The 22,424-nt window shown below is 37.1% G+C and overlaps 1 protein-coding gene across 5 annotated transcripts in view; it reads left to right on the top strand.

Moving 5' to 3' along the window:
- SMOC2 (SPARC related modular calcium binding 2) overlaps nucleotides 1-22,424 on the top strand; it is a 139,143-nt gene that overhangs the window by 111,206 nt on the left and 5,513 nt on the right. For 3 of the 5 annotated variants that reach the window (XM_017817597.1, XM_017817598.1, XM_017817601.1), the window contains 2 exons: nucleotides 19,873-19,975; nucleotides 20,875-21,149. In XM_017817597.1, the coding sequence (XP_017673086.1) occupies nucleotides 19,873-19,975; nucleotides 20,875-21,149 (378 nt within the window). The remainder of the gene's footprint in view (nucleotides 1-19,872; nucleotides 19,976-20,874; nucleotides 21,150-22,424) is intronic. The other 2 variants (XM_017817599.1, XM_017817600.1) reach the window with 1 other exon arrangement.

Raw genomic sequence — 22,424 nt, forward strand, 5'->3', positions numbered from 1 at the left:
CATTGATTCTGATAAAGATGGACCCTTTTCTTCCAACTTTACCAGGGAAATTATTATTTTAGAGGGAATACATACATACATATATAATATATATATATATGTAAAAATACATATGCATAAAAATATTTAATTTCCCATCAACAAGAAGCAATAAACTATGAAAGCTTTTTTACCATAAAGCTTTGGTAAAGCTAAAAATTACATTTCAGAAATATATTTTATTTCCTACTTTTAATTTCTCTATACATTTAAATTCATACATTTAATCCATAATATTATATTTACTCTCCTTTTATCTTTGGTTTTCCTCTAATACCAAAAAGACAAAGAAGGAAGTGAATTTATGTGAAATGTTTCAATGCAGAGATTAACCAAATCAAGAAATCCAAAAAACAGAGCAAAACAGTACATATTAAATGACTTTGTTTCTTTCAACAAGGACTCTGCAGAAAATACATGTCATTACTAAGAAAATCAAGATACTTACTGTCCTCTAAAAGAAATCTAAGGTTTACAGTGAAAATACCACAGACTCTATTAAAACAGCTCTCATGACTGCAGATACTGAGGTATTGTCTGCGCCCAGCATAAAATTGTAGCATAAGCAGAGTAAAACTTTGATCACATTGAAACCTAAAAGGGATTAAAATATTTGTCCTAACTGAATAAACTTTGATGCTGTATTCTTAAAGTTATTAAGCTTCAAGAAATGCTTTTGAAAAATCTTGAAATAATCTCTGGTACAGTGAAGACATAGGAGAGGTATCTCATAATAACTTGAAGCAACTGGATTGCAGCTCTTGGGTGAGCAGCAGAAAAAAACCAGCTTAAGAGGGGAAGATTGATACAGAATAACCTCAGTGTTTTCTGCCAGAATGCCTACAATCATTATCGTCTTGCAATCTGAAAGCTGTCAGGGAAAACTCATATGACTGAACGGAAAAGGCAAAAACCTTTTAGTCTGCCAGGGCTGTAATCATAATGAAAAATGACACCTGAACCTTATCATGACAGTGAGTGGGAGTCGCATAATAAGACACTATTTCCTCAAAGGCACATGGTATGGGGCTTCTCCTTTATAATCTGATATAAAAACATCTGAATAAAAACATGTGGTGGATTTGTAACACCGTTCCCTTCAAAATGAATATCTTGTTTTGTTGTGTTTTCATACCTGGATACAAGTTCTCCTTTATTATGTGGCAGAAACAGCTCTCATGTTTAATTTCTGGACAGGGAAAAACAAATATTTTCATTTCAGATTGAACATATATCTGCAGCTATGTTTTTGAGAGGGAACAGCAATGGTTAGGCATTTATTCCTTGTGTTTAGTCATTTGGAGAAGTGTTCCAATTTTCACAGTGAGTTCAATGGGATTTTCTGTTCCCATCAACTTTGAAAATATCCTGTACTTATAATAAACCACCCTAGAAATTTTGTGTTTTGTATCAAATAGTGACTTTTTGAAATGCAGCGTTATGAGGGTAGGGCTTGTGAAAAATTAAGCCACTGCAAGAGTTCACACTTCCTAATGTTTTGAGTAACTTCATGCATAATACAGAAATAACATCAATTTTGGCTGATGAGTTGTGACTGAAAGTGTCAAGCAATGAGTCTAGTTCACTTGCCAAGGAAAATTATCAACGTGTAGTCAAAATTGTTGATACTCTGATCTCTCATCAGTAAGTATATTTTTCTGAAGAAAATATTTTTATTTTAGCCTATTGCAAAAGGCTAAAAAATTTCCTCCTCATGAGCTCTCAGTTGTGAAGGCCTAGATGTATTATTCAACTAAGGAATAACATAATGTTGAAAACCACTGAGAGAGTCTTGCATGCACTGTCATGCAAAATATTTAGCCGTCTGCAAAAAAAAAGAGATTACTTTGTTCATCTCTTTTGAGAAAAAGGCTGTCTCTGACAATCACAGTTTCCATTCAATGCTCATGTTTTCTAAATATCAGCACGGCTTACCTAAAAAGACCAGTGGAACTGATCACCAGTATAAGAGGCAAAGTCAGTGTTGTATGTTCTCACTGACGTTAGCTTTATTTTACAAAGTAAAATATCATTATTGAACTTAATTTCCAAGTCAGGCTCAAAGGTAATGCCCAATTATGTCCCCCTAGTAATATTAGATCAAAAACATGATTAACCTTGCATACCATGCCTTTGTGAGGAACTGCTGCAGCCTTGGTGCAGCCACAGATAGAGGATGCCATATCTGCTACTATTAACATGGAGAACCTGGAACCAGAGATGAGCTTGGGAAGTCTCTGTGGTTAATACTGTTAATTGTTTGTATCTTGGTAGTTTATAGTTGTACAGTCTGGGATCCCGGCATTCTGGGCACTGTGCAAACACATAATAACAGAATGATGCCTGGAAAATTTGCAGCCTAGCTGACTGTAAAGCCACTTGGACAATGGGTGGATAGGTGCCATCAACTGGAGAGGCAGTGAAAGTTTCTTCCAGTTCCTCAAAGTGCTTCAGTCTGCCAGCATGTGTCACCTCCATTTCATACTGGCTGAGCCTAAGCCAGCTGGCTTTCCTCCAGGTCCTTTTTCGCATCAGGTATTTAGACAGCAGAGAATGCATTTTTCTGTACTCAGTGAAGAGATGTAGAACAAATACTGTTGTTCACAACGATGACAGTGTGTACCAGACTAACTCAGTGGTTTTTAAATGATGTTATTCCTTGGTTAAATACAAATTCTAGGCCTTCACAACTGAGACCCCCAAGGAGGAAATGAAATTACTCCATACAAACATCTGGGAATTCTTTCAAAGGATTCAGAATGCTTCACAAGGTTCAGAAATTTTCTTCTCTATAGCTCAGCAGGAGTGCTACTGTTCATAGACTCCTGATGTTAGCACATGGCAAAAATCCATGAGTAATTTTGGGACATGAATTAATCACAAATTTTGCCCTTTACACTTACAATGTTCTTGAATTTGTTTGCTATCTAGAAATGTCTTCTGGTAAAGCCTCTTACTCTGTAAGTCATCCACAAGCAATTCATTGTAAATATCCCTAAAATACAATCCATGACCTGCTGAACCCTGATCCTGCAAACACTTACTCACATTCTTCTTGTGCTTAGTTCCATTAAAATCAAGGAACTTTTACATGTGGTTGTAAAGTTAAGCCCAGGCATAAGTGTTTGTAGGACGAAGGTTTAGGTTGTTCCATAACCCTTGATATTCTACGTGATATGTAGTCTCTGTTTGTTAAATGAGACGCAGGCACTCAAAACCAGTGCAAAGTCAGGGTTTTTCAGTCCCAGGGTATTACTCCTGTTCCCTAACTGGAGAGTTACAGAATCCATCCTTACAAGTCTTAATTTTGGGTTATTGAATACATAATTCAGATTTGCTGGTAGTGATCCAACTTGAAACTAGCTTTGGAGCACAGCTAAATACAAAGAAAAGGTTATTGAATCAAGTTCATTTAAGGAACAGAGTGAATATTCATCAGCTTTTTTGATGATTTCTTGATCACTACAGAGCCTTCTGTGCTGGGAACTTTATAATGGGGAAAAGTACTGATAAGCAGAGTTTCTAGGCTTTGTAGCCATCCAGAGTTCTAATGGAAAATGTTTACTAGAGCTGGACAGATTTGTTTGCAGAAAATAAACCCGGAGTTTGAAAATCTGCCTAGCTCACTGAAGAGAAAAACAGAGTCTAGGAACAGCTGTTGACTGGCATGTTCAACTATGTAGTTAGCTGTATGTTGTCTACTATACATCCAGTGGTGAAAAGAATATACAGCATTTTGAATTCAACACATAAATTGCATTTGACATTTGTTTCTACAATCTCACTTACTACTATTGCTGTGTCTCTCTTATTTTCACCATTTCAAGCAGGAAGGCATCATAAAAAGTTCCATCAGTTGTGTACCTACTTGTATATATGTGCATCTAGATACAATCACCAGTGACTCCTTCATATATGCTGGAGATTTCCATCCTGTAATTTCAGTTCAGAGAAGTGGTATTTAAATGGTCACGAAACAGGATCTCTGAACTACTGAAAATAAAAGATTCCTGATTTTCCATTAGGATATGTAACACATGTTTATACACTATGTTTTTCAATATATATGGTAACTGGTCTTTTAGGCCTTAAATGTAGAAAGTCAATTTGAAGTTAATTAGAGAAGGATTTTATTAGTTAGAATTTTTGTCTCCTGCTGAAATCTGTATAGCTGAATTCACAGTATCAAAGAAAGAGCTGGAAGGATACAAAAATATTCCTAATAAAAAGTTTACAAATTCTCTAAAATATTTATACAAGAGAGTTTTGGATTCTTTATTCCCCAAATAATGTGTACTTGTACGAGGTTTGTGATGGTATGTTGTAGAATAGTTTCTACTGGTGCTTGCTTGGGGGAAATGTGTGCTTGTAATTTCACCCGCAGCTCACAATTTTCGCACAGGAATAATGTGTGTCTGATTCCTGTAGATTGAAATTGTTTATATGATAGCTAACATAGCCCTAAATTTGAATCTGTGTTTGTACTAACATGTACCTATACACACAGAGATCCTCTTATGCTTCTCAATCTTACCCTCTTATGCAAGGATCATAAACAGGTTCTACTTATGAAAATATTCCATATATATTCTCAATAGTTTTCTCAGGTATTGAATTGAACTGAACCCATTCTGCAATCTGTATCCTATCTATGTTTGTAATGAATTTCTTAATTCATTAGAAGAGAAGGCAATCACAATTTTCCTGATCGCAAATCTCTCTGTAACCAGGCTTGAATTGGTACAAAGGACACTGATAACTAGGACAGGATGCCTACCAATCCCTACGAAGAGCTCAATACAAAGAACTCTGATATTTCATTAGTATTTTTATTGCTTTTTATTTTACAGAAGGGAAGAAATAAGTGAGATTCGGTAGCAGGTATTGTTAGAAGGTTTCATGTAGTGTCAGTATTTCAATCTATCGTGAATACTAATATGTCCTAGGGACCTGGAGGGAAGATGTCACATTCTCTGCTCTCAAAACTCCCTTGAGTGGAGATTTGTTCTTTTGCCTCTGCTCTCCTACTCCAGAGTGAGACAGTTCAGACCCTAGATTCTGGTGGGGTTGCAGGAGTTTGGGGTGACACTCTGTGTGCACCACTGTGCTGAGATAAATTGAGACTATCAACTCCTTCCACACATGGCAGAGGCTGGCTTGCTCAGACATGAGTCTGGGCTGGGGCTGAGATGTGATGAATAAGTTCTTTTTATATTTTCCTGTCTGTGAGACCTAGCAGGGGTTTTGAACTATTTCCCCAACAGAAGTGGAATGAACTGCTCTGACCAGCCCACTTTTTGTGTTGGCACATGTATGTGCCTCCATTATTTGCCTAGAGTTTGTTGTGTGACACATTCCTCTGGGAGAGTAGAGTTACTCTAGGCTGTGTTGATGAGCTCAACAGCTTCAGACCATGCTGGATTCACTGCACATACGATGTGACTCCTTGAGCATATCCACACTCTCCATTTATCAATGATTTCCATGCATCTTAAAGCCACTGAGTGGCAGATTACCATGTACAGCACTAGAAATGGCCGTATTTTTCACCTCTTTGTCTCTGCTCTGTGTACTTACCTTTCAGATTTCTCATGCAGACCTATTAACAAATTGGAGTGTACTTAAGTGGGAGAGAAAATTTAACTTTACAGCCATTACAACTGTGTCTCAGCATCTTTTGTCTTAGAAAAATGGGAAGATTGCTTCTGAAAAAATGTAATTGATGCATCTTATGCTGTATGTATATCAAAGGACTTCTTTCTGTATACTGTGAGGTTTTTTACCCCCTGGCAAGCCAGGACACTTAGTTAATTAGGAACTTTTGGTAAATCTCTCCTTTCCTCCTTAATAGTCAGGCTGGATCCAAGTTTTCCTATCAGGTTTGTGTAAAGCATACTTCAGCATAATTAGAACATTAATTATGCTGAAGCATTATTAATGGCCGTAGAAGTTGGAAGTCATCTAATCTGCATAAACAGCACCTACAGGGAGTTCATGCTCTAGGTGTCATTGACATTGTCATATCAATTTGAACCAAAGTAGTGAATAAAATCAATTAATACTATATATACAATCCTAATGTCAGATTTTAAAAAGAAATATATTTCTCTGGCTGAACTTAGTCTGGTTCCTACTGAATCAGAGGAAGCTAGTCTCTCTTATACAAAAATACTTTGTCCTCTAAATTCCTTGAAGTTTTACTAATTTTTCCATGAAACTTTAATGCTTTCCTATTGCAAGTTGTTTTTTTTTCCAAACACTAAAATGCCAGTATGTTATGAGTTATTTGAAATCATGTGTTCTGTTTTGACTGTCCACTTTCTTTGACACAAATGACGATTTCATCCTTTGTCTGCTGTGTGTTTGTTCCTTCTTCTTGATTAAAAAAGATGAAGGCAAACAGAGCCACAACATCTATGTCTCACATGTTTACAAGCCCATTTCATTAATTCTATGAGCTGTCCAGGATTATATGTAGCATTTTGTTCACTACATAGGTGTACACACAATTAGGTGTGATTGTCAATAGGAAAAGTTTAATCCATAAGGGATTGCCAAAAACATAACTTAATTGAAGTTCCTATAAAAAGTTGATTTCTTAAGACGGGTATTTTGACTTCTGCATTAACGGGGTGCATGGTTCTGTTGGACCAGCCCACTTTTTGTGTTGGCACATGTGGTTGGCTCGTAGTTCCAGGCATGCGTCACACGACCTTATTACAAACTTGGCAACCAAATTGAGGAAAGAGATTAATGTGTAGTGCAGTGGCTGGACATGTAAGGTCCAGGAATCAGCCTTTAATTTACAGTTCTCTGGATGGCTTGGCAAAAAAAGAAGGTACACTGCTACAGTGCTGGCATTTCTGATGTTTGGAAAAACAGGGCTTGCTGTTCATCATGAGTTGTTTTTACTTTTGAAGTTCATTGATTTCCCTGACATAGGCAGGTGGCTTGGTGAAACAAGGGTTATTTGGGAAGGCAAGATTCTTCTGGGAGAGTGAAAACTGTATGGTTTATTCTACAGTGAAACCTTGTTTTGTCAAATTCCTTAGCTGCTTGAGCCTTAAGCTTGGAGGCCTAGCTAAGCATTTGGGTGAATGCTTTGTTGTTGCTAGCTCTCGTTCATATCTGGCTGTAGGGCATCTTGCAGACAGGCTTCACTTGATAGTCACTTCATGTGGAAGGCAGAGAGGGAAGGAGGAATGTGAACAGATATACACTGCTCTAATTCTTTAAAATCTGGCCAAGAAAAGTTACCCTGGGAATCAGGTCAGAAAACTCTGGTTTAATATGAGAGGCATGCATTTCATATCATAAAACAGTTACCTGAATGAGTCTATTAAACCTGGACCCCTCATTTCAAATCAAACCTGGTAGTCTGGAGGGAATGTGAAAAAAAAAACAGATTAGACCCACTGGATCTTACTCTAACTGTAATGATATAGCTGATACACAGAAAGTGAGTTGATTGTGGGGTATACAGTGAATGTCTTGCTGCTGAAGTTTTTCCTTCTTCTACTTTGAATTTCAGAAGTTGTTCAACTATGAAGTAAGAGAAGGGTGCCTTGTATGCCTTGTATCTTAGATGGAACTTCTAGGTTGGTCTGTTTTCAGTCCTAACTTTGAGGAATACTTTTTTTTTTTAAAGTATTTCTTTACAAATGAATTTTATATTAAAATAAAGATTGTGCACAGGCTGAAGTTAAGTTTCTCCTCACAGATTTTTTTTCTCTCAGGTGTTTAGCTTCAGCGCTTTCCTTTAGTAACATTTTTAATTTGGAGACAGGTAGGAATTGATTGGATTAATTTGCTTGTAACCAAACCAAAATCTGTACTTCTTTCTTCAACAGCAAAAGACTAATTTCCCAAGCCCCAGTTTCCTTTTTAGTGATTTATCTCTGTTTACAGATAAAGCAGAAGGCTGTAAGACAGGACAGATAAAGTGAGGGCGTTCTATGCTCATTATATTTTCATTAGAGTCAACAGAAAAATGCCTGTCATAAAAGAAGAGCAATTTATTCTTAAAATGTGTTTTGATAGGCAGGCATTTATATTCTTTTTTAGTGTTTCTTGGTAACCATTTCCAAACACATCAGTGACATTAATAGAATCTCTCAAATATTTGAGAGATGAAAAGTGATTCTTTTCATGCAGAAAAACCAGAAAACATATTAACTAAGGATCACTAAAAAAGGATTGTAAAACTTGAATTTGGAACTCCCATCCTCTCCTCTTTCCTTGATAGATATTTGTATCTTTAAATATTCACGAAATTCATAGATCATATTGATTCTGCTCCGTCAGAACAACCCAAAATACACTTGATATTACAGGCAAACCTAGATGCTTTACTGAATTGAGTCATTAAGCATAAAATTTGGGATGTTTCTGAAGGTACTGTGTGAGAAGTCTGAGTTTCCTTCCTATTAAAAGTTTAGACAAGTGAATTAAACCTTTCTCATGAAAATAAAAAAGTGACAGAAATGAAGCTTGTGAATGGAAATGTAGCTGTCAGATCGAGACAGAACCACTAAAGTACCCTATGCTTTTTGTTTCCCCTATAAATGATCTTTTTTTTTATTTTTTCACTTTGCCATGATGTCTGAACGTTTGATTCCCTCCAGCTGCCCTATTTTTTCCACTGTGCTCTGAATTCAACATTATTCCACTGGAAGTTGCATTGTCTACACTTTTTATGTCTCCTAAGTGAAACACTTATATTGAATAACAGAGAAGCTAAAGATTCAGTTTTCAATAGAATGGATTTAAAGTTAGAAAATAAAATCCAACAGACTTAATGAGTTTCTGTATCAAACAACAGGCTTCTCTTGTGTATATGCACTGCTGAAAAAAATTTAAACAGTGGCTTATAGTATGGCAGAATGATAAAGTGCTGCTTAAACATCAGTTCCCATAACTCTGTTGTTTCATAAGGCAGAAAGCCTTGAGTCCAAAACATGCAAGGCAAAATACCTTTTTAGTGAGAATTCCACTCTTCGGTGTGCAAAGTGCAGTGGCCTTTATCCAGCAAAGCACCAAAGCCCATGTTTTTCTTTAAGCCCATGAATTCATTTGATCTAGTGAGAGCACTCTGTTGACACACTTGCCAGGCTTTTTGGAAGATGTTTTTTGCGTTTCTATATGACATGTGGGATCAAGCTCTGCCCTAAAGAACATGCTGTCCAGTCTGATGCTATTGTTATTCTTCTAAAGAAAAATATTTTAATGTAGAAACAGAAGTGGTTTCTGACACTCTCTTTGTTCTTAAGAGCTTACTTACAACAAAAGGAACCCTTCTGTGGACACACAATAGTTCGCTGATTAGAATACTCAGCTGAAGAGGAAAGAACCTAGGTTCAAATCCTTGATCTAAACCAGACAGAGCAGGGAATTGAACCTAAATTCTCTAGTGTGAGAGATTAGGATATTCCACAGGGATAACAGCAAGCCAGGTTTCAACTCCCTGCTCTGTCTGGTTTGGATCAGGGAGTTGAACCTCAGTCTCCTCCATCTCAGCTGCGTGCCCTCATCACCAAGCTATTTGGCCAAGATGGGATGGGTGTTATGTTCTTAAAGAAAACCCCAAACAACAAACCCAACAACAGCAAACAACAACAACAACAAAAAAAAAAAGAAGAAAAAGCATTAAAAAGCTCATTTTGCACCAGAGTAAAATCTAAACTACCCAATCCTGACTATTTCCACATGACAGAATTGTTGTTTCCTGGCCAGTCCTAGGGAGAGCTACTTCGTGGTCACATACTGAGAGTGCCAGAAGCAATAGGAAGATATAAACCCCCTTTGTCCCTGCAAATGCAGCTAAAGATGAAGAGATTCAGCCATGTTATCCACATGACTTTGGCAGAAACAGAGAAAACAAAACCACCAGAAGCCAGTTCATGTGAATGCCAGAGCTATCTCAGTGAACCACAGCTTTGTTTGGAGGAAAATGGGGGAGGAAGATTAATATTCTGTCAGTGCTGTCAGAGGTGTCTGTGTCAGAGCACAGGCTGTCCCTGTGAGTTTGCTTGAAACTTCAAGTAGCTTTTTTCTCCACTGATTTCCATGCCTCTCTTCTCTCCCTTGATTTTCTACCTGCGTCTCTCTAATTTCCATACTTTTCTTCTCCTTTCATTTCCTTTACCATATATTCATGTCCTTCTGCTTTCTACAAAGAAATTGTACCGTCTTAAGCTTTAGTCTTTGCATAGTTCAACTTTGCATAGTTGAACCTTGCTGCAAAATCCTCTGCGAATGTGCTTATATCAGTTGACAGAAACGAATGGGTTTTAGCTGTTTATCTTGTCTTTGTAATCCACACACATATGTTGAATTTCTTAATCTAATCCCAGGCATTTTTAAAGGTTTAAGTGGATTTCTTTGCTCATTACCTTCTCTTTCGCCTCCTGATTTTAGCTAGCAGTAGACCACCTATTGATTTTTGACAATCTAGCATGTGAACCCTTTTATAGCCATTTGCAGAGGGCTTGTTTACTTCAGTCATGTGAAGCTCATGGATTGAAAGTCTGTGTCTGTTGGAATTTGCAGTGTTGAGTATCTCCAGGTATGAAGTGTGGACTTCTACTTCAGAATAAGAGTCTTTTACATTCATTAACTTGTAATGGAAAATGACCACTGTTTGCTAAATCATTAAAATGTGCATATTTATACCAAAGAATTATTCACAGTAGAGTTAGAGTGGAAATGTGGGGTGTATGAATTATAATCAGAGTCATTATTTCAGTTCCATTCACCAACAAGCAAGCACTGTTGCAAAACGCGTGCCTGGAAATCAGGTTATTATACGTGCCCAAGATGGACTCAGTTTTGCTGGATATGAGCAGTTGGGATGCTGCTGTTGTACACTCAGATTGCATTTTTCCCTATCCCCTGCAATACCCAGGGCACAAAGATAAAATGTGATGTCTTCTTCCCATCTCCCTCCATTCACTCAGCAGCACAGAGTAAGATGCATGAGAACTTCCCTCGTGTTTGCGTTGCTGTGTTATCAACAAATGAGATTCCATGGCCTGCTCCAGAAATTGTACTCATGCACACACTCCCATAATTGCGTACACGTGCTCAGTCTTGTAGCATGGCATGTCATGTCAGCCTGTGTATAAAATGGGGTCATGTTTTTTTGCATACCATGCCAGACTTCTGGAGAAGTATGTTAGGGTATTTCTCTGTCTCTTTATTTCCTCTCAAGTCCCATGGTCAGTAAGCTTGAGATGGTTTTCATATTTCAATAGCCTCTCAGCCCTTTCTGATGTCACCTATTAATACCAAGTGACTGACTCTGCGGAATCTGGTTAGCATTTAACTTCATGATGTCTGCTGAAGTTGACATGATGTCTGCACAAATGCAAGGAAATCCAGGCCTCTGCATGGCTGCAGGATGTTCTTATTGGGTCCCTGACCAAATGCTGGATGTGCAGCACACAAGGGAAACAGAGCACACTGAACACAATGAAACTAGCATACAGTGTAGTGATCCAGTGAGGAAACTGCCCTCATAATCCTTAATGGAGTGCTATCATGGAATTGGATCTCCCTACTGTAAAACAACCCAAGGTACTTTGTAATCAAACCTCACACTGTAAACTGCATTACAGGAAGTCAGCTGCATTGCATCCTTCCTGGCAGACACTGTACAACCATAATTACATTAATCTCCATCTTTAATTTGCTCCATTGTTCTTCTGTCATTGCAGGATCTTTGCTACCAAGAGAGATGTGTTCATTTCTTCAGTGCTTACTGTAAATTGCAAATTAAGGGTGACATGATTAACTCTCAATTGCCCTGTTTTTTGTGGGATTAAGTCAAACTCATAATTAATTGAACATTAGTTTATTGTGGTTTAATGAGAAACACAGTACTATATTTGGCTTGGGGCATCTGTTCTATTTGCAAAGAAAGTTGGTTTGAGAACCTGCTGTAGCTACAGAGATCTCTGTCGACTCTGGGAAAGTGAGCTGGGTAATGGTCAATTAGGAATGGACCTTCATCTTTAATTTAAATGAATAGTATCTAATTATTAAGGCCTGCGCCTTATCAGTCTGTCATAGTATGCTCCTTCAGCAGGAACTAAGGGCATTTAATTCTTACATATGTCATACCTTGTAAGACTTTGATACTGAGCAATTGTAAGGCTGTATTTATGTTTTTATATTAGTCATTTTACAGCTTTTTTAATTAGCAGAGGATGAGTCAGTGAGATTTGAAATGCTATTTGCAGAGGAAATCTATCATGTATAGTGGAAAGTGTCCTGGAAGGCAAAACAACTGCAGATCCCAGATTAAATACTGCATAAAGAGAAAGGGAGATTTCTGTCATGCCAGGTTTCCAAGGACTGGTTCATTCCATAGTGTTCAAATAATGTTTTAGTGGTTCTTTCTGATTCTTGTTTCACTTCAGTTACTTCCAAAATTTACATTTTATAAACTTTCAATCACTGTTGTAAAAATCCATTCTGAGTTAAAATTTAGTATACAGTTTATGTTCCAAGAAATAGACATGCCTGCCTGGCATTAATTCTAACTTCCCTCTGTGTTGGAAATCCAATTTCCAAATCATTCACTTGCCAGTTATGAAAGGGAGGAAGAAAAAAAAATCAGATAAAAATGATGAAAATGTGTCTCCTAATTCAAGTTCACAATTTATAGGTATCTGTATAAACAAAACAAAAGCATGGGTAAAGATTCTGATACTTCACCTGACTGCTTCGGGTGTAGCTAGATCTTCTACTTCCTTTCTCCTCCTTCCTTCCCCCCCATCTTTTTTTTCCATCTCATCCTTTACCATCCAACAACATGCTTTGGGCCCTGGTAGCAGTGACATAGATTTGCAGTTGGTGATTCTGCCACTGCTTTTATTCCCAAGATCAAGAGACACCAAGTCACTGCATCTATAGAATGCTCCATTTGTGTGCCACAGTTTGAGGTTGCTCTGTACCATCTATATTTAAACAAAAAAATCAACAAATATGCAGTGTTTCAAAGATGTATTTGAAAAAATCCATCATGTATATAATGCTCTTTGAGGTACTGAAAGGTATCTTTAAGGGGTGCTGGCCTTAGATTTCCATCCGTCCTGTGTTATGACTGTGGACTAGCATGAAGGTAACACTGTGCACAGGAACTCTTCGAAAATTGCCCTCACATAAATATGTGCTGTTGGCCCAATAGCTCTGAATTTCCTTCATCTTTTTGATTTAATGACCATTGGTTCTTCACGTCTAAATAGAGACTTTTTTTGTGGCTTTAGATGAAGTGGATGCTTTTGGGATTTTCAGCTGATACTTCCATTGGTAAAAAGGCTCAGTAAGAGATATCCAGAAAGGTTAAAATCAACATCAGTTTGTAGAAGAGGCTGTTTTTCATGAACATTTCCAAGGACCAGGCTGCTTAGATTAATTAAATAATGTAAAAAACATCCCCACTAAGGCAAGTCCCCACAGTTCAATTTTTCCATCAGGAGACCAGAATTATGCACCTTATTTCTGAGGTCATTTCCATAATTGCAACAACATACATTTTTTTAATAGCTTTTCCTTTTTAATGGATATTTAAATGGAGGTAATTAAATATGGTTTTTTTTCATACCCATCTCCTGGGAGGAAACATAACAACATGATGAAAATAAAAGTAAATGGGAAGTAATAAATGTCTACTAAAAATAAATGCATTTTTACTCCTTAAGCAGGACTGCTTGCTAATTGTTAAGACTCTCAGAGTGATAATGTGGAGATTCAGATGCTTGTAATAGAGTATAAAGCTGGATTCGAAAATATTTCAGTTTAATAAGCTATTGTTGAAAGTGTTACTGCAGTCAGAAGTACCAGCTGTATATCTCAGGGTCAGGCAGTCATGAAATATGATATCTAAAGCAGATGTATAACCTTTTGAAAATCAGACCCAGTTGCTTTTCTCTTCTAGACATTTTTGGGCCCCTTTCTAATTTTGAAACTCTTGTCTCTGTGTCCTAATCAGTCGGATGATTGACTTCTGTCACTGGGCCAACACTTCAGTCAAATATATTGTGTTTCTTTCACTGGAGTTGGACCCACATGACTGTATTGTAGGTCATGGTAAACATAAGGCTACAAGCCTCTGAAGGTTAGAAGTTTGCATTGGCACAGACTGAACATAAATGCTCAGAATTTCAGATCCTTCTCAACATACTGAAATGTCTCTGGCTTCCAAAAGTGGATTAAATATTGCGTAGGTACTGACTGACTGATAAAAACATCAGCTGCCTTGTGTCCATTGGACAGCAAAGAGGCAAGACCTTATCATCTCAGTTTTTAGACCTTTTTCCTGTTCCCACTCAAAACTAGAATGGTAAAGGTCTACAAGAGAATGTTTAAGAATGTCAAGTAAGGTCCAAAGACTTTCTCAAGTTCAGTTTTGATTTTTGGATGGCCCCTGAAAGGGTTACAGTGTTCTAGCTGGTTCATCCCTGCCTGTTCTCACAGTGACATCTCTGAGCTGTTAGTAGCAAGACTTTCACTTCTCAAAAGCCTTTCAAACTCTCATTGAGGGAAAACCAAACTAAGAAGTGGTAATCAGAAGTTAGCCATTTCACATTGCCTATCTTTTACTTTGATGTTCTGATTTTCCTTTTCTTGTTTAGCAGTAATATTACTGGAACAGAAATAAATGTAACGGATTGCTTTTCCTATGAACAAATGCCCTAATCTAACTTTGTCACTCAGTTGCCAGCAAAAACTGTTTGTAGGGTCATGTGTTTCTGCTATGAATATTATCCCTTCTTTCCTCCACATTTACCCAAAGAATAAAAGAGTAGTTTATGCCTAAATGTATTTATAGAACATACACATATAGAATTAATCACAAGTGGTTTTACACTAATTGGGAATATAAATTAGCTATCTGGGCTTCCTTTGTTAATGGCGAAGAAGAGAAACATTTAAAGGGAGATCCTATTCTATTCCTAGAAAACAGATCTCAGGTAGTTGGGATAATGCCTTCTGAATGGTTTCCTTTATACTGAGCTTAAATAACTATTATGGGTGAGACATCTCATTTCAGCAGGCTCAAGTTCAACAAATCCCACTCAATGCACTTTGGTATGATATAAATGCCTTGGATTGAAGGGTAGGGCCTAGGGAGAGCACACTTTTGTTAACTCTTTAGTGTGTGTGTGTGTGTGTGCGCGCATGTCCTGACATTGGAACAGAAAATTTTAAAATGTTAACAAAAATGAAGTTAAATATATGTTAGGAACTGAAATCTGCTTTCTGCCCTTCTCAAGAAATAGTACTTCCCTGTAAGATATAGAGGTCAGGGGCTACAAGGCATGGATCTGTAGCTCCTCTACAGCTAATATCTGTTCTATTCCATTTCATTATTTCTGGAACTGGGGTAAGGACATATAAAAGAGAATTTGGTTCTGAGCGTATTTATTTCAAATAGTAAGAATATTTAAGAGAAAAAATAAAATAATTTTTTTTAAAAATAGGTAATATCTGAGTACACAGAGAAATGATTATGTCCTCAACCCTTTTAGAATGGAGACTAAGAGGTTTTGTCTGTGAGAGGTTACCAGGAGCTGTAGTGAGCGGAAAATTGCAACGAGCCATAGAACCATAGAATCATAGAATTGTTAAGACTGGAAAAGACCTCTAAGGTCATGGAGGCTAATCATTAAATAAAACTATAAAAGCGCTGACTGTTGAAACCATGATTTTTAGTCATCATCAGTTACAAATTTCACTTCCCAGGCTCATCTGTTGAGTTTTGTTTTTTTTTTTTCCTGGAAAGGGAGTCAGGAAAAGCTCAGGAAGTCCTCCAAAAAATGAAGAGACCTCTCAACATGTCTAGACAAACACAAACTTGTGGTTCATATGGATCAACAGGAATAAACTCATGAACTGTACCTATATGAGCATATAGAATAAAAGTTCAAGAAAAAATATTTTCCATGTATTGTCTATTCTCCCAGGATAACCAGTAGCACTGAAACACCTAGTTAAATTCTTTTTTTTCTGTATACCACTATTTTTCAGTGAAGTCAAAGGTACAAAAGAAGCATGAATATGAATAGTTCTGATCATTCAGTTTTTTAGCAAACCAAAAGCTTATTTACAGTTTTCAGAGGTATTTCAGTGGTCATTGTATTTAAGATCACTGCTAAGCCTCATGTTCATATTAACAAATGGGGAATAAAAAAGAAGCTTTAGATTTGCTAATTGGAAGTTGTCATGTCTTTAGTAACTTGAGTAACTGATTGAAGACAATTTCTTCTCTTGCAGGAAGATTGATGTAAAATCCCTTTTAAAGTGCTTAATCTTATCTATTGTATTCCCATTTTTACAGAAATGAACTAAATGCTCTTCTAACCATGGCTTCAGATGTGCTGTAAAAGATAATCTTCCAAGACTGACAGTAATAGATTTTTATGGACAAAGCAGGGAGCTCCAAGGCACTTGGGTGCATATTTTAAAAGGTTTATGGAAAGCCTCCCCGCAGATTTAACTTTAAAAGTCCATTCTTAGTACTAAAAGTAGTCATATGTATAGTGAGATGTGTACATTTGAGATATATAATGCATAATGATGATTCTTTGATTTCCTTTATATTATAGTTTAAATGAGATGTTTGTGTGTTCCTGTCATGTGTTGTATGTGTTTGTTGGTCTAAGGTTTACTCTGGGTAAAACTATCCTTAGAGCAAACACTCAGCTCTACATCTCTGAACCTGCAGGTTAACTCCATGTGATTTCAACTTCCATCCTTTAACAACAAATTACTATTTATGTAAGCTGTCAAATCCACATGGGACAGCCAGCCGCAGAAGAAACTGAAGTGTATAAACCATAGAGAGAAGCATAAGGCTCCCACAAGAGACTAGTCTTTCATTTTCTGTATTTAGCCCAGCAAGAGTGAATTATTCATTACAATCAAGCTAAAGCCCCTCCAGTCTTACCAGTTCATCCACAGATTTGTTGAAAATTAAAGCTCAGTGTGAAGCCTCCAGAGAATTAGTCTGAGTTAATAACACCTGTAAAGAACAGAGATTTCACTGTGAGGTAAATTGCTGTGTGATTGCCCACACATCAGCAAAAATTGTAATTGGGAGAAACTGAGTATTTTCTCTGTATTTAACTGATGAGGATTTTGCGGGGTGTCATTTTACATTAAGTAGTACAGTTATAATTTAGAATGTTTCACAGCAACTGATTGTGTTTATTTTAACAGAAATTTTTCTTTTCTATGAGAAGATTTCTATTACTGTTAGCTGCTTTTGCAACTTTATGAAATACACGTTTAGAAACCTTTCTTAGGGAAAATTGTCAGAGACGGGCTTTAAACTGTGGAATTTTCTCCCCGTGATTTCTTGTGAATTTAGAAGTTGATACTTTCCCCTACCTAGCTGTATCTCATAAAGAGCAAGCTAAGTCAGGATTTTGATCTCTACATCTGTACCATATGTACACTCAGCAGCTCCCTGGAGAGCAGTAGAAACTACCTAAAGCATAGGTTCTTCTTTCTTCCAGATGTGTCAGAAATACAGTCATAAATAACATGAAAAATTCATATGGAGCTCCTAAATCAAATAGGGTATTAATATTATTATCTATCAAAAAAAAAGAGAAAGAAAAAACTCAAATTTCCTTTTCTCAGTGTTGTGCTGCATTGTTACATGCTGAGGTCTTATTTCCTGCATTTTCCATGAATCCTGTATTAATTCACAACTAATGTTTGTGGCAGAATTCAGGCTTCTGACTGATGATGGTAACACAGCTCCAATATGAAATGGACAAAACTTATATCATTCAAGATAGGTCTATATGGGAGAGCCTCCGACAGACTTCTTTTTACCTGTCTTTTGAAGAGAACCAGCTCTGGTCCACAGTGCTATCCTTGGTAGCAAGATGTAGCACTGCGCTCAGTAGGTTGCTCAGAGACTTAGTTTCTTGTTTCATGCAAGCTAACACAACTGAATGTGCCTTCTGCTTTGGAACTTCTTGGCATCTGCCTGCTTGTCTCTGCACAAATGTGCTTTTGTGGCTTGCAAAGCTATGCGACCTCATTTAAATCATAATGCACAATTTATTTACGCGGTTGTAGTGCCTGAACCTTATTTAACAGCAAGCTCTTTGCAGTAGAGAATATGCTTTTAAATTATGCACTGAATGCTGCCAGGAACCTGTTGCTATAGTCTTTTGTCCTTACCTATTAATCTCTTGCCACCCTTCTCATTTTTCTTCCTTACAAAGATCAAGTGCTTGCCTCACTGAACTTGAACTCAAAGTCATAGCTGTTGGATTTTTTGTTTTGGTTTGGTTTTTTCCTTTCTTTTTTCTCTTTTTTCCAGTTGTGACAGGAAAAAAACCCACACTGGTTAAAGACAAAGGGAAGAGGAACATATCTAAGAGAAGGACAACTAGTTTTGTGTGTGTACTTTTAGTGCAGTGAAACTTGCCTTAGTAAATTCCATACACCTTTTACAGTTATTGGAATAAAATGTCTCTGATGTGAAAAGCAAACACATAAGAGACAGGGAACTCATAACTACATGAATGTGCTAGACAATAATATGTAGTGGGTGCTCCTGCTGTACATAACAGCTGAGCTATTCTTACTGCAACACAACTAAGGGCTAATATAAAACAGGTTTATTTCCTTGGATTAACATGGGATATATTAAAAAATAATTTTCTGGCCAAGGAGGCTTTTCAGGCTCATATAGTCCTGCTGCCTGCTCCAGAGGTTTCTGAGAAGTGTAATAAAATAACAAATCCCTACTGGCTGACTAATCTTTATCCACAACACTTCAAAGTATTTCCCTTTTTTGCTTTAGAACAGAACTGTGGGTAAGTGGCTGCCAGCATAGAATTGTCTCTGAAAGTCCTGCCATGGACTCCAGTTTCAAGTTTCTAATCTCTATGTCGCTGATCATGGATCATCCTAGAGTTTAACTCAGCTAATAGAGGGCTAGGGGAAGACCTGGTGTTTGGCTCAGGGCTCTAGGGAAGAGGAAACAGGTGTATTGTATAAGCAAACCTCCATGTGTCAACATTCATGCACTTGTCAGAGGAATTTATGTGCTCCAGCTGTGCTGCTCGAAGAGGGGATCTTTCAGTATATATTTATCTGATGTATTAGGTATCTGAAACATGCTGGCAGTTTCTTTCAGAGAAAACTTTGTAGCATTGGGAATGTAGTCATGAGGATGATCAAGCATCACCATAAGATCCCTCGGTATTAACCAAAGTAGCACAGCTGATTGGGCTAGGTGCCATGTAGTGGTAGTTAACCCTTGTCTAAGAGAAAAGGGAATGAGGCAAGGAGTTAACTGTCATTTTACAGAGAGGAAAAACAATGCACTGAAAGAATGCGTGTTGAGAAAGCCAGTGCAAATTCAGAGGAGCAAAAGTAGAAATCTGAAAGAAGTCTTGTGCTGTGAGCTTCTAGACCATGTTTCAAACAGTTTCTAGACCATCTTTCAAACAGTCTGTGTTAGGTACAAACCTCTGTTGTTTCAAAGCTTTTATTTTCAAAATGACACCCATGTTAAAGATATCTCAATAAAAGGAAAAATAATGGCCAAAATTTAAAGAAAGGAACTCCAGGTATGCAAAATAGACTCCCACTTGCTTGAGTTCAAATGGTTGGTTGTTTATTCCTGCTCTGTTACAGATATATACCTGAATTTAGATATGTGTATTTGAATCATGAACTTGTCCACAATTTATGGAAATTTGTGTACATGGAGTCACATCTATCTTTAAGTTTGAAATATTCTTGGAATATGAATCTTGTAAAAACAGTTAACAAGAAAATAAAAAAAATCTGGTTTTCTAGGTTGTCCTGGGGCCAAGAAGAATGAGTTCCTGACTAGTGTTTTGGATGCATTGTCCACAGATATGGTGCACGCAGTCTCTGATCCATCCTTGTCTTCTAGCCGGTGGGTTTCAGATCCTTTTTATGTGTCTTTAAAAGGATTCTGGCAGTGGTGAATGAATTGTTGATGGGCTTGAGAAGCCTTCACAAAGGGTAAATTTCCAAGAACTAGGAGACTTTACTTCAAAGTTATCATTGTAGACTATATCCACTAAACAGAGATGCACTTGATAGATGAATTCTCAGCAGCACAGATTAGGGTTTATCTGTAGCTGCTGGTGCAACTGTCTGTCAGGTTTTTTTCTCCTCTTAGGCTTTATTTGAGGAATATGTTTTACTTTCCTGATTTGTATTTTGCCTAGTTGTTTGCAAAACAAGCCAATGCTATCAACAGTCACAGGTATCATTAAAAACGCATAAGTACTGTCAAAATTTGGGCATCTGCAGGTCAGGTGTTTATCATCTGAAGAGGAGATGGCATTTATTGTTATAACTTATCCTGTAATTCAGTACCTTCAGGTGTTTCATCTCTAAGAGTATCCATCATGGGTTGTAATTGGAGCCTAGGTATTTGGCGATGCTGATTGTTGATCTACTTCAGTTGATTACTTTACACATTTAATGCATCTGCTGTCTATGCAACTGTCTTTTTCTTTTTTTATTTCTCTCTTCATTTTTCTCTTTTTCAGGAAATTAAAGGGGAAAGCACTGTTTGCCAATGTGGTGCTGATCTCAACAGGGTTTCAGAGAGTTAACTAATATTCCAGCCCTTAGTGTAAAATTTAGGGTACAGTTGGCCAAAGAGAAAAAAGAGGGATTTACTACAAGAAGTTAGTGTCCAAAAGCAGGGAAGTTTGTGTAACAATACATCTGATGGTGATGTAATTATTCTGAAATAAAGGCACAAACTGAGGTTTATGTATCTTAGAATTAAGACTAAACTCTCTTTTTTTCCTGTTTCAGGGTTTCAGAGCCTGATCCAAATCATACTCTGGAAGAGAGAGTGGTCCACTGGTATTTCAAACAGCTAGATAAAAATTCCAGTGGGGATATTGGCAAGAAAGAAATCAAGCCCTTTAAGAGATTCCTGAGAAAGAAATCAAAGCCCAAAAAGTGTGTGAAGAAGTTTGTGGAATACTGTGATGTGAACAACGATAAGTCCCTGTCAGTTCAAGAATTAATGGGCTGCTTGGGAGTAACAAAAGAAGAAGGTAAAACAGAAACAAAGAAACGCCATAGTAAGAAACTTTTCTATCTGTCTTTTTCACTAAATACTTCAAAGCTGATGGAGCCTGATATTTATAAGTGCCAGAATCATACAAAATAAAAGAATACACCTCTCTGTAGCTAATGCAGCTGTTGCTAAGGGCAGATGGCAGGAAAGTTGCTTCTGTGTAGGCAAATCATCACTTTGCTCCAGCAGAATCAAAAACTTCCTGTTGATTCTGACCATTAAATGTATTACAGTAGGAAACCTCAGAGGATATGATAACATTAACAGTCATCAAAAAGCCAGTTTAATGTTATTACAGTACTATGTTCTGAATGAATGGAAGTATCACACCTGTGCTTTTTGGATTCCTGGAAGGAAGCATATCGCTGAACTTTCTAATGACTTCTCATTTCTCAAATGTGGTTTAGAGATAAAGCAAGGAATGCAGTCATCTGCCAAACAGGTGGAACAACTGCTGATACATAGCCACCTTACCTTGCTGCCAAAGTGGTAGAAAGGGGAACAACTAACTACAGAGTATAATAGGCTCTGCAGAGTTTAATCATGCAATTCCTGAAAACGAAGAAGAATCTAAAAAAAATTGTAAACAACAGCAGTAGATCCCCATAGTTTAAGAAGTTGTAGAACAATTAATATAGGCAAATTGGTTTGTCTGGTACCTTAAAATGAATGGAGGACAGTAAAACAAAGGTGTCATTGGTTTTACTCAAGTCCAGAAAGGGAATACTGCAGAAAGACAGAAGAGCTCTACATTTTACTAATAAATTGTCCATGACTCACAGAAACAGATCTCTCAAAACAAGTATCAATCAAATCCAGAAGTTTTTTTCTGATGCCTTTTTTTTTGAGGACCTAATCATAATACCTTGCAATTTTCACTTAGATGATGGAGGTAAAAAAAAGCATATGAAGTGGATTACTGTTGTTATCTTTATGCTAAAAATGTGGAAAGTAAAATGCTTCTGTCCTGCTGCAACAGGCACTCCTTGGGCTAATTTTAAATAAAATTTGGGTCCAAAATCACTGCCCAGAAGGTAAAGGAAAGCCATAGCAAGACTGAAGGCAAACCCCAGTCTTTTTGGTGCACATTCCAGTGAAAAAAACCTCAAAGATTAGGATAAACTGCTTGTTTTGGAAAGGAAAGTTGTAAGATGCATGAAATCATATAAAGATTACACAGAGATTTGGCTCAAGTAAAAATTATATTCACTATAACAGGAGTTTTTTAACAGATCTTCTCCAAAAAAATCCATTCAATAATGAGAACATTCAACTTTGG

This window comes from Lepidothrix coronata, unplaced genomic scaffold, assembly GCF_001604755.1.
Source record: "Lepidothrix coronata isolate B3197 unplaced genomic scaffold, Lepidothrix_coronata-1.0 Scaffold61, whole genome shotgun sequence".
NCBI lineage: Eukaryota > Metazoa > Chordata > Aves > Passeriformes > Pipridae > Lepidothrix > Lepidothrix coronata.